The sequence below is a fragment of the Trichechus manatus genome, unplaced genomic scaffold, assembly GCF_000243295.1.
Source record: "Trichechus manatus latirostris isolate Lorelei unplaced genomic scaffold, TriManLat1.0 scaffold00016, whole genome shotgun sequence".
NCBI classification, from domain to species: domain Eukaryota; kingdom Metazoa; phylum Chordata; class Mammalia; order Sirenia; family Trichechidae; genus Trichechus; species Trichechus manatus.
Window position 1 is genome coordinate 8,954,236 of NW_004443952.1, and position 15,661 is coordinate 8,969,896.

At 36.0% G+C, this 15,661-nt stretch overlaps 1 protein-coding gene across 2 annotated transcripts in view; it reads right to left on the minus strand.

Annotated features, from left to right (window-relative positions):
* The window catches only part of KIAA1958 (KIAA1958 ortholog), a 163,668-nt gene that overhangs the window by 18,703 nt on the left and 129,304 nt on the right, over positions 1-15,661 (minus strand). For both annotated transcript variants that reach the window (XM_004372157.2, XM_023727379.1), the window contains exon 3: positions 7,461-7,633. In XM_004372157.2, coding sequence (XP_004372214.1) covers positions 7,461-7,633 — 173 coding nt within the window. The remainder of the gene's footprint in view (positions 1-7,460; positions 7,634-15,661) is intronic.

The window sequence follows — 15,661 nt, forward strand, 5'->3', positions numbered from 1 at the left end:
TTCAAATTACTAATTCTCTTCTTATCTAGGTCTAACCCAATGTATTTTTTTATTTTAACAGTTATATTTTTCATTTCTTGAAGTTCTTTTTGTTTTATATTCATTGATTTTAGATTTTTCTTCTTTTATAATATAAGCATTTAAAGCTATAAAATTTTCTCTAAGCATTACTTTAGCTGCAGCCCACAAATTTTGATAAGTTGTGTTTTTATTTTCAATCAGTTCAAAATATTTGATAACTTTCCTTGTGATTTCTTCCTTGGTTCATAGGTTACTTAGTAATTGTGTTAATTTCCAAGTATTTAGGAATTTTCTATGTATCTATCTGTAATCGATTTATAATTTAATTCTATTGTGGACAGAGAACATACTCTGCATGATTTCAGTCTTCTTAAATTAATTGAGACTTGTTTTATGGCCCAGCATATGGTCTGCCTTGGTAAATATTTCATGTGCAGTTGGAAAGAACGTATATTCTAAAGTGTTGTACAAATGTTAATTAGGTCAAGTTGGATAGTGTTGTTTAAGTCTTCCTTATCCCTGTTGATTTTCTGTCTGCTTGTTCTCTAAATTACCAAGAGAGAAGTGTTGAAATTTCCAGTTATAATTGTGGATTTGCTATTTTTCCTTTCAGTTTTGTGATTTTTGCTTCATGTACTTTTATTATTAAGCTCCATTATTGAGTGTATACACACTTTTAAGACTTTTATGTCTTCTTGATGAATTGGTCCCTTTATTCATTATAAAGTTTCCCTCTTTATTCCTGTTAAAAGTTCTTCTGCAGAAGTCGACTTTGTCTGATATTAATAGCCACTAGAGGTTTCTTATGATTAATGTTTGATATCTTTTTCTCATCCTTTTACTTCAACCTTTCTGAGTCTTTATTTTTAAAGTCAGATTCTCGTAGACAGCATATAGTTGGGTCTTGCTTTTCATCCAGTTTGACAATCTCTCTCTTTTAATCGGAATGTTTAGACCATCTCCATTTAATGTAATTATCAAGATGACTAGGTTTAAATCTACCATCTTGCTATTTGTTTTCTATTTGTCCTATTGGTTCTTTGTTCCCTTTTTCCTCTTTCTCTTTTCCTGCTTCTTTTGGATTAAGCATTTTTTACAGTTTCACTTATCTCCACTAGAGGGTTATCGGCTCTATTGGCTGATTTTGTATTTCTAGTGGTTTCTGTAAGATTTACAATGTACATCTTTAACTTATCACAGTCTATCTTCAAATATACTATTTCACACATAATGCTATAACCTCATTACACTACACTGCCATTCCTCCTCCTGGGCTTTGTGTTTTTGTTGTCATACATTTTTTTCTCCATATATAATATAAACCCTACAATATATTGTTTTAAACAGTCAATTATCTTTTAAAGAATTTGAAAATGAGAGAAATATCTTTTATATTTATCCATATAATTACCATCTTCAGCACTTTTCAATTCTTTGTAAGATCTAAGTTTTTATCTGGTATATTTTACTTCTGCCTGAGGAGCATCCTTTGACATGAGTGTCGGGTAGGTCTTTTGGTAATCAATTCTCTCAGCTTTTGTTTGTCCAAAAAGACCTTTGCGTCATATTCATTTTTATTTCCTTTGAGTATAAAATTCTAGATTGCCAGCTCCCCCCCACCTTTCAGCTCTTTAAAGATGTCATCCTATTATCTTCTGGCTTCTCTATTTCTTCTGAGGAGTTCTTTATTCCCTTTATCCTTGTTTTCTGCCCTTTTTTGCATCAATTGAATATTTATAATTTTGTTTTATCTGCTTTATTCGTGTATAAGCTAGATGTCTTTGTTTTGTTATTTTAGTGGTTGATTTAGGGTTTACAGTCTACATATTTAACTTATCACAATCTATCTTCAAGTGATACTATACCACTTCATGTTTAGTATAAGAATCTTACAATAGTATAGTTTCATTTCTCCCCTCCCAACCTTTGTGCTACTATGTCACACATTTTGCTCTGACATAGGTTATAAACTCCATAATGCAAGGCTATAGTTTTTACTTACAAAGTCAATTACCTTTGAAAGAGAATTAAATAAGAAAAAACATATATGTTTATCCATGTAGCTATCATTTCTAGTGTTTTGCATTCCTTCATTAAGATCCATATTTCCATGTGATACCATTTTCCTTCTGCCTGAAAGACTTCCTTTAACATTTCTCATAGTGCAAATATGCTGCTGATGAATTCTTTCAGCTTTTGAATGTCTGAAAAAAAGTCTTTACTTCATTTCTAAGAGACATTTTCACTGGATATAGAATTCTAGGGTGACAGTTTTTTGTTTATTTTTTCTTCAGTACTTTAAAAATGTGTTGCACTGTCTTTTTATTTGCATTGTTGATAAGGAGAAATCTGCTGTCATCCTCTTTGTTTTTCTGTATATATACCATATCTTTTTTTCTCTGACTTCTTTTACGTTTTCTCTTTAGTACTAATTTTGAGCAATTTAATTACGAGTGTTGGAGTAGTTTTATTCATTTCTTGTGTGAGCTTTGGAAAAATTTTGCCCATTATTCTTCAAATATTTTTTCTTTCCCCTCTCTTTTCTCCTTCAGGGATTCCAATTACATGTATATCAAGGTGCTTGGAATTGTCGCACAGCTCATGGGTGCTCTGATTATTATCTATTTTAATTTTCATCTCTGTGTTTCATTTTGGATAGTTACTGTTGTTATATCTTCAGGTTCACATATTTTCTTCTCTAATGCGTAATACGCCTATCCAATGTATTTTTCATCTTACGCATTGCAGTTTTATCTCCAGAAGTTCAATTTGAGTCTTCTGTTGTTGGTTGGTTTTGTTTTTCTGATGGTGGTAAAACATGTATAATATAAAATTTGCTGTTTTAACAATTTTTGAGTGTACAGTAGCACTGATTACATCAAAATGTTGTGCAACCCTCACCACTATTTACAAAACATTTTTATCATCCCAAATAGAATCTCTGTATCCATTAAGCAATAATTCCCCATTCTCCCCTCCCATCAGCTCCTGTTGTTAGGTTGTTAGGTGCTGTCAAATCGATTCTGACTCACAGCAATCCTATGTACAACAGAATGAAACACTGCCCGGTCCTGCGCCATCCTCACAATCCTTGTTATGCTTGAGCCCATTGTTGCAGCCATTGTGTCAATCCATCTAGTTAAGGGTCTTCCTCTTTTTTGCTGACCGTCCACTTTACCAAGTATGATGCTCTTTTCTACAGACTGATCCCTCCTGATAACATGTCCAAAGTATGTGAGACGTAGTCTCGCCATCCTTGCTTCTAAGAAGTATTTTGGTTGTACTTCTTTCAAGACGGATTTGTTCATTCTTTTGGCAGTCCATGGTATAGTCAATGTTCTTCGCCAACACCACAATTCAAAGGCGTCAATTCTTCTTCGATCTTCCTTACTCGTCGTCCAGCTATCACATGCATATGAGGTGACTGAAAACACCATGGCTTGAGCCAGGCGCACCTTAGTCTTTGCTTTTCAATACTTTAAAGAGGTCTTTTGCAGCAGATTTGCCTAATGTGTCTTTTGATTTCTTGACTGCTGCTTCCATGGGTTATGACTATGGATCCAAGTAAAATGAAATCCTTGACAACTTCAACCTTTTCTCCGTTTATCATAATGTTGCTTATTGGTCCAGTTGTGAAGATTTTTGTTTTATGTTGAGGTGTAATCCATACTGAAGGCTGTGGTCTTTGATCTTCATCAGTAAGTGCTTCAAGTCTTTTTCATTTTCAGCAAGCAAGGTTGTGTCATTTGCATAATGCAAGTTGTTAATGAGTCTTCCTCCAAACCTGATGCTGTGTTCTTCTTTATATAGCCCAGCTTCTTGAATTATTTGCTCAGCATACAGACTGAATAGGTATGGTGAAAGGATACAACCCTGATGCACACCCTTCCTAACTTTAAACCATGCAGTATCCCCTTGTTCTGTTTGAACGACTGCCTCTTGATCTATGTACAGGTTCCTCATGAGCACAACCAAATGTTCTGAAATTCCCATTCTTCGCAGTATTATCTATAATCTGTTATGATCCACAAGTCAAATGCCTTTGCATAGTCAGTAAAACACAGTTAAACATCTTTCTGGTATTCTCTGCTTTCAGCCAGGATCCATCTGACACCAGCAATGATATCCCTCGTTCCACATCCTCCTCTGAATCAGGCTCTTAGTAACCTCTAATCTACTTTCTGTCTCTATGTATTTGTCTAATTTTAGCTATTTCATGTAAGTGGAATCATATGATATTTTAAATTTTATCTCTGACTTATTTCAGTTAGCATAATTTTGGCCATTTTCAGTGTTTTTAAAGTTTATCCATGTTGTAGCATCTATCAAAACTTCATTCTTTTTATGGATGAATAATATTCCATTGAATGTATATACCAAATTTTATCTATTCACCTGTTGATGGACACTTGGGTCATTTCCATCTTTCGGCTATTGTGGTGTACAACAATCTGAGTACCTGCTCTCGATTCTTTTGGGTATATATCTAAGAGTGGAATTTCTGGGTCAGATGGTAATTTTATGTTTAACTTTTTGAGGAACTGTCAAACTGTTTTCCATAGCAGCTGCACCATTTTACATTTCATTTTAGGTGTTTTTTGTTTTTGTTTTTTAACTATCTTCCATATCTATACTTAACTTTTAAAACTTATTGAATGTAGTTATATAACTATTTAAATGTCTTTGTCTGGTAATTCTAATGTCTGTGGTTGCTATGAATTCGAAATTGACTCGATGGCAACAGGTTTGGTTTTTTTTTGGTATAAGTTCTAGGCTGGTTTTAATTGATTCATTCTTTAAGGGATATATTCTACCACTCTTTGCATGCCTGGTAGTTTTTGTTTGTATGCCAGACATTGTATATTTTATTTCTTGGGTTCTGGATTTTTTTTTATTTCTATAAATATTCTTAAGCTTTGTTCTGGGATGTAGTTAAGTTACTCAGGAACAGTTTGATCATTTTGGGTCTTGCTTTTAAGATTTGCTGGGTAGGATTACAACAGTGGTTGGTCAGTCTAGGGCTAATTATTCCCTATATTTGAGGCAAGACCTTTCTACATACTCTACCCTATGAATCCTGAGGTTTTTCTAGTCTGACTTGTGGAAACAGGTACTATTCCCAGCTCGGTGCAAGCACCAGGAACTGTTACCTCTAATATTTTCAGGTGATTTTTTTCCAGCCTCAGTTGGTTTTATCACATGCATAAGCAGATCAATACTCAGCTGTATAAGGATTATCTTCAGATCTCTAGTGTTCTCTCCGTGTGTAGCTCCCTACTTTCAAGTACTCTGTCATAAAAATTCTAGCCACCTTGGTCTGTCTGGACTCTCAGGTCCATTTCCTCAACTCAGCAAGTCTGTTGGGCTCTGTCTGGGTTCCCCCTCCCTGCACCACTGTCTGAAAGCTGGGGCATTCATAGGGCTCACCTTGTTTGTTCCTGTCTCTCAGAGATCACTGTCCTTCTTTGCCTGTTCTATATATTTTGCCTGTTATTTGGTTGTTTCGGGCAACAGAGTAAATCTGATCCTCCAAATTGGCAGAAGTAGAAGACATAACTGCTTTTTCTCTTGGATATGGGTCACATGTTCCTGTTTCTTACTATGTCTAGTAATACTTGGATGCTAGAAACTGTAAATTTTATACTGTTGGTTTCTAGATATTGTCATATTCCTTTAATGAATGCTGGAACTTCTTTCTAGCACCCTCAGCCTCCCTGAACTCCAATCTCTGTCTCCCCTTAACTCAGCAAGATTGCCAGGTTCTGTTTGGGTTGTCCTCCACTCACTGTAGTCCATAAATTGTCTCCAGGCAGAAAGCCTGAGAGATGGTAGTACTCATCTCATTTGTTTCCCCTCTCTTCGGGATCACAGCCCTGTGCTACCTGTTCTGTCTGAAAAGTTGTTTCATATATTGTGTCTAGTTTTTTAGTTGTTATAGCAGGAGGGAATTCTGGACACTTTTATTCCCTTATAGCCAGAAGTGGAAATTTCAGTTTATTTTCAGATCTGCTAGATCACTTTAGTTTCAATTAGTATCTTGTTGTTTATTCATTTTTATAATTCTCTCTTTTTTTCCTATAAACATTTCATATAGTTAATCTATAATCTACTATCTAAAGTCCCTGGTATCTAAATCTGTTATTTGTTGTTTCTATCCATACTCACTCATGGTAGTTTATTTCCTTAAGTGGTTGGTGATTTTTTTTTTTCTAATGAGCACATATTTAATTGACCTTAATCTGCAAAAACTTGAACATCTAAATTTGGATATTTCCCTTCAGGAATTATTAGCATATTATTCTTCTAGGAGCCAGAGGATGCTACTGACCTAGAACTTCTTTAGGTCCCTTTCAGAGTTCCTTCCTTAATAGAAGATTCTTCAGTTCATCTACCTTTTCCCTTCCTTCCTTAATAATAGTATCAACATTTGCCCTCAGGGAGAACTCTGCTTTTCATACATGCTTACTTCTTATAACTTCCATTTTAGTTCTCCCTTTTTTGGCCCCATGGATGTTTCTCTTTCTTCTTCCAAGCACATCGGGTCTTTTGTACTTGATCTTTTGTTGATACCCTAAACACACTACCCACAACTCCAAGATCTCATCTACCCTTAGGGCTTCAACAATAAACTCTATTTATAAGGCGTTTAAATATATACCTCCAGCTTTAACATTTTCCCCATATTTTAAGTCCCACATTCCCAACTGCTTATTGGACATGCCCACCTGGATATCTGTCTGATTTACACTTAATGTATCTAAATTTAAATATAACATCTTTCTGTTCTGTCTCTACATATCAAAGCACTTTTCCTTCCATTCACAAACCTCAAAACATTTTAAGTTTGAAGAGATCTTAAGAGTTCATTTTACAAATAGGGAAATTGAGGATTACATAACTTTTTGCTCAGTACTCCCAATTAATTTCCCCGAAATACTTTCATTATCTTCCTTCCTGCTCAAAAAACTTCAGTGTTTTCCCAACGTTTACGAGATTTTAGCTTAGCACTTAAGGGCCGACAAAATTTGGTTTTATAGTCCACTATCCCCATATATGAAGCCCCTGCTGCAGCCAAGTGAGTCTATCCCTCAAAATTTTACTGTTCCTCACATCATTCAGCAAAGAAGACTCATGTCTTCCTCTCCATCCATTAAAATCCTACCCTTTCCTCAAAATCTGGCTTAAATCTCTCTCTAGTCTCACCACTGAAATTAATTTATCTATCTGAAATTTCAGGCATTTCTGATTTGTAAATTCACAGAACATTTATTAAATCCTGCCTTGTTCTGTGATTATTTTTCTTCCTATTTTATATTCTTTCAAAGTTTCTCCAGGCAGAAAGCACCTGTTCTGTTTCCCATCATGCTTAGCACAGTGCCTGGCACTTGGAAGGTGCTCAGTGAAGCTGGCTGAAAGAAGTGAACTCAAGAGCTCCTTACCTTGGTGATGTCCGTGTGATCTTTGAGACCGTTGGTCATGCACCAATATCGCCACACATTCAGGGCGTACCGCGTGGCTTTGGTAGTATTCGGGCTCACTGCGCTGGTACACAGATCATTCAAGTCATCGTTAATATTAAATACAGGAAATTTGTTGAGCTTAGTAGAATAGGCTAGAAACAAAAACAATAAAAGGCATTAAAATAATTTGCCATTCCCCTGTTCCGTAGAGAATTACATCTTGGGATCTTATTAAATAACAAAGAACTCTTAACAACTAACATGTAAAAAAATGAAATTTGTATGAAGCCTACACATATCAGAATAAAGTAGGGAACAATTTTTCCAGCATAGAATCAATGCAATAACCTTGAATTTAATCCCAACAATTTTGCCATATGTACTAATTGATGCACTAATGCAGACAATCCAACAATGGTGGGGAAAAAAATTAACGCAGAAAAATACTCTAAGAACGTTCTCTCTAAATTTTTTACTAGGGAAAAAAACAGCACTTCTATTAATAACAACAACAAGGGGAAAAAAAGAAGGAAGAGAAGAAGCAAAAAAAGTTACACATCCTCTCTCTTTACCCTTATAACATGAAGCACTATCATTTCTCTGTAATATACAGTCTCAAATGTCTTATGTGCCATCTTGGGCAGCCTAGAATTAAATGGTGGTGGCATGTTTCTTTAATTCTCCTCATAAATTAATAAAGAGAAAAATAATTAAATCATGACTCCATAACCAACCCATCAACTAGCTTAGAATCAGAATGGAAGAAGGTTAAGTGAAAAAAATATTAGGGGAAAGAGGAAGGAATACTCCAGAAGGGTTCATATATTCTCAGAGGAAAGAGAACAGATTTTAAATTGCCAAAATTACTTCAGATGAAGATTAGTCTTCCTCAATGTGACCACTGCTTGTCAAAGAGATAACCAAGTCCCAACCATTAGCTGGTCTTTCTTTATACTTTGTGATCCACTAAAACCAGACTTAGCCTATTCAAACTGAATTTGGTGTCTTTAGAATAGAAAAACAAATATCAAAGTAAATCAGTTAAGTGTCTTGTGCAAAGTAAAAACACTGCCAATCTGTACTTTATCTAATTGTTCTGACCCTCTCTGGAATGTTTCCGCATTTAAACAAGGAACTAACTGGCTAGGTCTCTGAGAAAAAGCAAAATGAAAAGTTAATGCAATTACCAAGGTGATTTCCAAACTTAGTTTCACTTTACCTAACTCACCTCACCTTTCACTTCTCTACTGAGGAACTCCTCTGTACCAAACCACCAGCCCCCATCATCTGCCTGCCCCCAGGTCATCCACACCATACCTTCCCTAGACTCGGCCCTAGTATTCTCCCCATGGTCCATGTGCCAATCAAAATACTGTCCTTTTTTCAAATCTAATTCCAAACTCCCTTCTGCATAACCTTTCCCCATACTAATGTAACTTCCTGTTCTCTTCTTGTATTTGTCTCACATTTGCTTCACTGTTTCTTAGGAATGTGTTCTAATTGTGATGGGAAAGTCTGTTTAATTGTTTTATATTTTCCTTATAGGAAATGACTACGTCTTCACCCTTTAAGTCTTAGTCCTACCTAGAAGTTGAACACACAATAAGCACTGCTGGGAACAGTATCTGAAGCAACTGAGTCAGGTAGCTCAATTCCTCTCACCACTCCATAAACCTAGATTAAAAAAAAAAAAAAACCAAACCCGTTGCCGTCAAGTCACTTACGACTCACCAACCCAGCCCTACGGAACAGAGTAGAACTTCCCCATAGGGTTTCCAAGGAGTGCCTGGTGGATTCGATAAGCCAACCTTTTGGTTAGCAGTCAAACTCTTAACCATCACGCCACCAGGGTTTCCATAAACCTAGATAACTTGTATTATTTGTATGACTTGCTTGATATTAATAAAATGATTCTAGTATGAGATTTATTATTATTATATCCAGCACTAATTGCATGCCTAGTATATATCAAGCGGTTTTATTTACATAAATTATCTGTAATCTGTAAACAACCTCTGTCATATCTTTTTATACATAAGAAAACTGAGGCTCATAAATTTAAATAACTTCATACATTTATTCACCCAATATTTACCAAGCTATCATCTCAGTACTCAGCACAATTCTTTCCCAAAGCCATGGAGTTACTAAGTAGTAGAGCCAGAGGTTGGACCTGGGTTCCTCTGACTCCCTGCTCTTGCCTTTACAACAAAGGAATCAGGTATTACAGGATAAAGTTCTTAGTAAAGAATGCAATTTAGATATTAGCCACTTGTGCTTATTGAAAATATATTGGCCCCCAAAATTTACTCAGATAAATCTCTAGTGAGGAGGACTAAATCTTCTTTATCTAGATGACCACTATAGCTTCAGATTAGATGATTAATTTTAATTATTACATTAAACAATTACATGATCTTAAAATCATTTCATTTTTTTATTCATTTTTATCACAAAACAGAAACTGTGCCTTGAGAATGGAAACCAAAATCCTAGTATATACAGGCATGGGTAAAGAATGCTTTTGTACTCACATAATGGGAAATTATGTAAAAATGAGTAAATGACATCATGCATGGTTCCTTCATGATTATATTTAAGGATTAAATATATCTACTTAATAAAGTGCTTTTTTAAAACTTCGGGTAGAAGTTGTAGTATTATGCTGCAGAGGAAGATTCTGGGGGACTATCGTGATGAGCCCTAGTGGCACAGTGTTTAAGAGCTATGGCTGCTAACCAGAAGGTCAGCAGTTCGGATCCACCAGCTGCTCCTTGGAAACCCTATGTAGCTGTTCTACTCTGTCCTATAGGGTCGCTATGAGTCAGAATCGATTCGATGGCAGTGGGTTTGTTTGTTTGTTTTTGGATTTATAGTGATGAGAAACAAGTAACAGTAAGAACTCATAACAGAAGACAGGAAAGTAGGGGACTATTAAAGAAGGACCTCTGTTGACACAATGGTTAAGTGCTGGCTGTTAACTGAAAGGCTGACAGCTGGAGCCTAACCAGCAGCTCTCTGGGACAAAGGCCTGGCGATCTGTTCCTGTAAAGATTACAGCCTAGATTTGAATCTTCATGGTGTTAGGATTCATGGACTGTCAAGCAGGAATACTGAAAGAAGACACATATATTAGACATATCTTGGTGAAATTTCTGAGTCAAAATCAACTCGAAGGCACCCAACAATAACAATACTAAAGAAGTGAAATGTTTGGACGAGGTGGGAGTGGGCTAGGGGTGGTAGTAGTGTAATCGAAGGACGACCAGATCTGAACAATTACCCTGCTCTCTGCACATAGCTACCTTTACATCATTTACCAACAGCTCAGTTGTTGACAAGTACAGTTGTGTAAAATGAGGCAAATCTGCTGTAGAAGGCTACACTTGGCATCTGAGAGAGAATAGAGGGCATTGCCTCAGGTAACTCTGGAAAGTCCCATTGAGTACAGAGAGAGGAACAAAAAAAGCAACTGAGAAAAGCAATGACACTCCTGAATGTACACCATCTCCCAGGTAACACTTGCCCTGTTTCTTCTATAGTTAAGAGTGTTCCCAGTTTCCCAGTTTGTTTCCAGTTTATACACTCTGAAGGGAAGCCTACTCATGAGCACTGCTTTGGTCACTCATTACTATTACTATTATTACCTGCAGAAATGAGCTCTATCCAGATGTATCAAAAAGGAACCTTTTACTGTTTCTAAGAAAATCTTTATCTGGTACCAATAATGGTCAATCTAGCCTTTCATTTTAAAACATGAGCAGACAAAAAGCATCACCAGGCAACTGGGGAAAACCAACAGCATGAAAGTCACAAAGAAATACAAGCAAAGCAGCTAATCTCACATTTCCTACCACACCTCTGGAAAATGGAGTTAATTAAGAAAGCTTTTAAAACATCACAAACATATCACTAGAGAAATTTGGGAGAACATTGTATCCTTAAGACAATAACAGGCTTCATTGGAAGAGGATAAATAGAACAAGAAGGACCCCCAAAATGACTGAAAAACGTATTTTTAAAATACCTAATAGAAGGGTTGAATGTCCGAATGAACATGGCTAAAGACAAATTTGTGATCTGAAGGAATTTTCCCTAAAGGACAGGCAAAATAGTAAAAATTTGAAAATTATGAGGGTGATGTTAAGAGACATAGAGGACAGAGCCAGGAAATTCAATATCCCTCTTATGAGAATTCAAAAGAAAAAATTATAATAGGATAAAATAATCAAGGAAATAATCTTTTAAAAAGTTTTGAAAGATTTGAATCTAGGCTGTATGAAAAACTTAAAATGACGAGAGGAAGGCTTTCACTTATAGGTATGATGAAGTAGCTGCTATTTTATTGCCCTTCCTGCTGAAAGCAAAGCTAGATAAAATGCATAGAATGACCAAAGTAACTGGAACTGAGGGGCAAAGACCTTGGAGAGAAGGGAAATGCATAGAGGTAAGTCCTGCATTGGTCACCATGTTTTCCTCTTAGGGCATTTGTTGACTTGTAGTTCAGGACATAGAGCCCAAACAGAAAGCAGCAGCCTGGAGTCTGCAGCAATCTCAGAGGGATGGGAATGCAGGTATTTATGTACAGGAAAAGCAAGCAGCCAGTACTCGAGGAAGCAAAATCCTGGAGGAAAAGGAACCACAGAAAAGTAAGCCAACATTCTGCATGCAATTTTCCTTCCAGGAATTGCAGACTCCTAAGCTAACATATGCACAGGCAAGCTGCAGACAAACCATGTAGAAAGCAGAAATTGCTAAGAGGCAATTTCATGGCTCAGAGGAGTTACAATTGTAATTGAGGACCTGCAAAGAGGATAACAATTTAAGATCCAGGAAGGGCTTGACTCTAAGAGTAAGGGAAACTGGAAATAGACCAGTCTTAACTAGATTAAGGTGATCTGCCCTTCTTATTTTCTTGCTAGAAGAAAATATAGTATTTTCTGGAGGAAGACAACATGTTCAACAAGTTTTCATACACAATGATGATCATTTAATAATGACTTAACAGGAACACCATAAAACAAGATCAAATGAATAAAAAACAAGATAAAAACCAGGCAATAAAAATAGACCTATAGATAATCTGGAGTATCTGGGTGACACAAATGGTTAACGCGCTTTGCTGCTAACTGAAAGTCTAGAGGTTCAAGTCCATGCAGAGTCATCTTGGAAGAAAGGCCTGGCAATCTACTTCCAAAAAATCAGCCAATGAAAACCCTATGGAGCACAGTTCTACTCTGATATACACGGAGTCACCATGAGTTGGAGTCAACTTGACGCCAACTGGTTTACTGGTTGATTCCTTGTTTGATGTATTAGTTATATATTTCTGTGTAACAAATTACCCAAAATTTAGTAGCTAAAAACGATAATAAATGTTTAGTATCTTTTATTAGCTGTTCCAAGAAATTATGAAAAGAACAGCAAATATAGTAAAAAATTTTGAAGGAAGGAAACAATACAAATAAGGATAGAAGTCAATGAATTAGGAAATAAATTTACAAATAAAAAGCAATGCCAAAAAATGAATTTGGAAATACTATCAAAATTGATAAACTAGCAAGAAAGAAAAAAAGAGAAAGCCCAAATTACTATACCAGGAATGAAAAGGAAGTTATCACTACAGATCCTACAGATACTAAAATGACAGTAAAAGAGATTATGATAGCTTTATGCCAATAAATTTGAAAATTTAAATACAATGGACAAATACCTAGAGAACCCGTAATTTACCAAAACTGAACAAGAAATATAAAATCTGAATAGTCCTAGAGCCATTAAAGAAATTGAATCTATTATTAAGAACTTTTCCATAATTAAGAACCTTTTAATAAAGAGAACTTCAGATTTAGATGGCTTCACTGGTAAATTCCTCTAACATTAAAGAATAAATCTTGGCAATTTCACAAAGTACTGTTAGAAAATAGGAAAAGAGGAAATATTATCCAACTTCTCTTTTATTTTTTAGGTCAGCATAACTTTTGTATAAAAACATGACAAGAACAATAAAATAAAGGAAAATTATAGGCCAACACAGCTCATAAACATAGACACAAAAATCCTAAACAGAACATAAGCAAATGAAATCTCTACTGCACACTACACACACACACACACACACACACATAATTCCAAGTGGATTATAGACCTAAATGCGAAAAATAAAACAATAAAGCTTCTAGAAGAAAATGCAGAACATCTTTATGATCTTAAGACAGCCACACATTTTTAAACAGGACATAAAATTACTACCCCAAAGTTAAAGATTGATAAATCGGATTTCATTAACATTAAAAACATTTATCAAAATATGCCATTAAGTGGGTGAAAAGGCAAGCTACGAAGTGGGAAGATATTTGTAGTGCATTTATCTGACAAATCAATTCAAAGATAGATTATCCAATTAAAAAATGGGTAAAACTTGAGTAGGCACTGAATAAAAGAGGAAATCCATGTGGCCAATAAGCATATTGAAAAGGCACCCTATCAATATCATTAACCTTCCAGGAAAAAAAAAATTAAAATACACCTACCCAATGTCTAAAATTAAAAAGCAAAATCTTCAAATGTCAAGTCTTGGTGTGACTGTGGAGCAACATAAACACTTACTTGGCTGGTGGGAATGTCAACCACTTTGGAAACTAATTGGCAGTATCTCCTAAAGTTGAAGGAGTCCCTGGGTGGCGCAAATGGTTAAGTGCTTGACTATAGCTGAAACGGTTAGCGGTTCGAACCCCCCCAGAAACACCTCAGAAGACAGGCCTGGCTATCTGCTTCCAAAATGTCACAGCCTTGAAAACACTATGGATCAGTTCTACTCTGCATGCGTGGGGTCGCCATGAGTCAGAATCAACTCGATGATAACTAACAACTAGAATTGAACACATGCCTGTTCTATGACCCCGTAATTCTACACCTGAGTATATATCCAACAGAAACATACACATATGTGTGCCAAAAGGTAGTTATGTACAAGAATGTTCATAATTGCATAATTTTAATAGCCTTAAATTGGAAACAACTCTGTTTATAAACACAGAATGGATATAAACTTGTAAGATATTTATACTATGGATTATTATACAATAATGAAAAGGATGGAAAAAGGAATGGACTACTAGAATCAATGATATGCAAAAACATGGATGAATCCCACAAACATAATTTTAAGCAAAAGAAGCCAGATACAAAAAAGAGTATATTGAAAAAGTCCACTTATATAATTCAAAAGCAGACAAAATGACTACGATGAATATAGTGGTTCTCAATATAGTGGTTACTTTAAAGAGGTAACAACAGAGAGGGTACATGAGGGAAGCTTCTGGGGTTCATGTAATGTTCTGACTTCATCTGGGTTGTGGTTACAACGATGTGTGCTTTATAAAAATGAATCAAGCTGCATGCTAATTATTTTGCACTTTTTTGTCTGCACAATTCAGTTTAAAAAACTAAAACAACAACAAAACCTTTAAAATTAAAACTGTATATGTAAACCTGGAGCCCTGGTGTCGCAATGGGGAAGAGACTGGCTGCTAACCAAAAGGTCGGCAGTTCAAATCCACCAGCCGCTCCTTGGAAACCCTATGAGTCAATTCTACTCTGTCCTGTAGGGTCGCCATGAGTCGGAATCCACTCGACAGCAACGGGCTTGGTTTTTATAAATGTAATGTATTACACACATGTACTTGGAAGGCTTAATAAGATGTTTAATTTCTTCAAATAATCTTTAAATTCATTGCAATTCTAATTAAAATTCCTTTTTTTGTGGTTAAGGAGCCCTGGTGGCACAGTGGTTAAAGCACTCGGCTGCTAACCGAAGGTCAGCATTTAGAACCTACAGGCTGTTCCACAGAAGAAAGATGTGGCAGTCTGCTTCAATAAAGATTTATAGCCTTGGTTACTGGTCTGACAGAGACTGGAGGAACCCCTGAGACTATGCCCCTAGACACCCCGCTAACTCAGAGCTGAAACCACTCCCGAAGTCCACCTTTCAGCCAAAGATTAGACAGGCCTATAAAACAAACAATATCACACATGAGGAACGTGCTTCTTAGTTCAGTCAAGTATAGGAGACCAAATGGGCAACACCTGCCAAAAAGCAAAGACAGGAAGGCAGGAAGGGACAGGAAACCTGGATGAATGGACACGGGGAACCGGGGTGTAGAGGGAAAGGGGAGAGT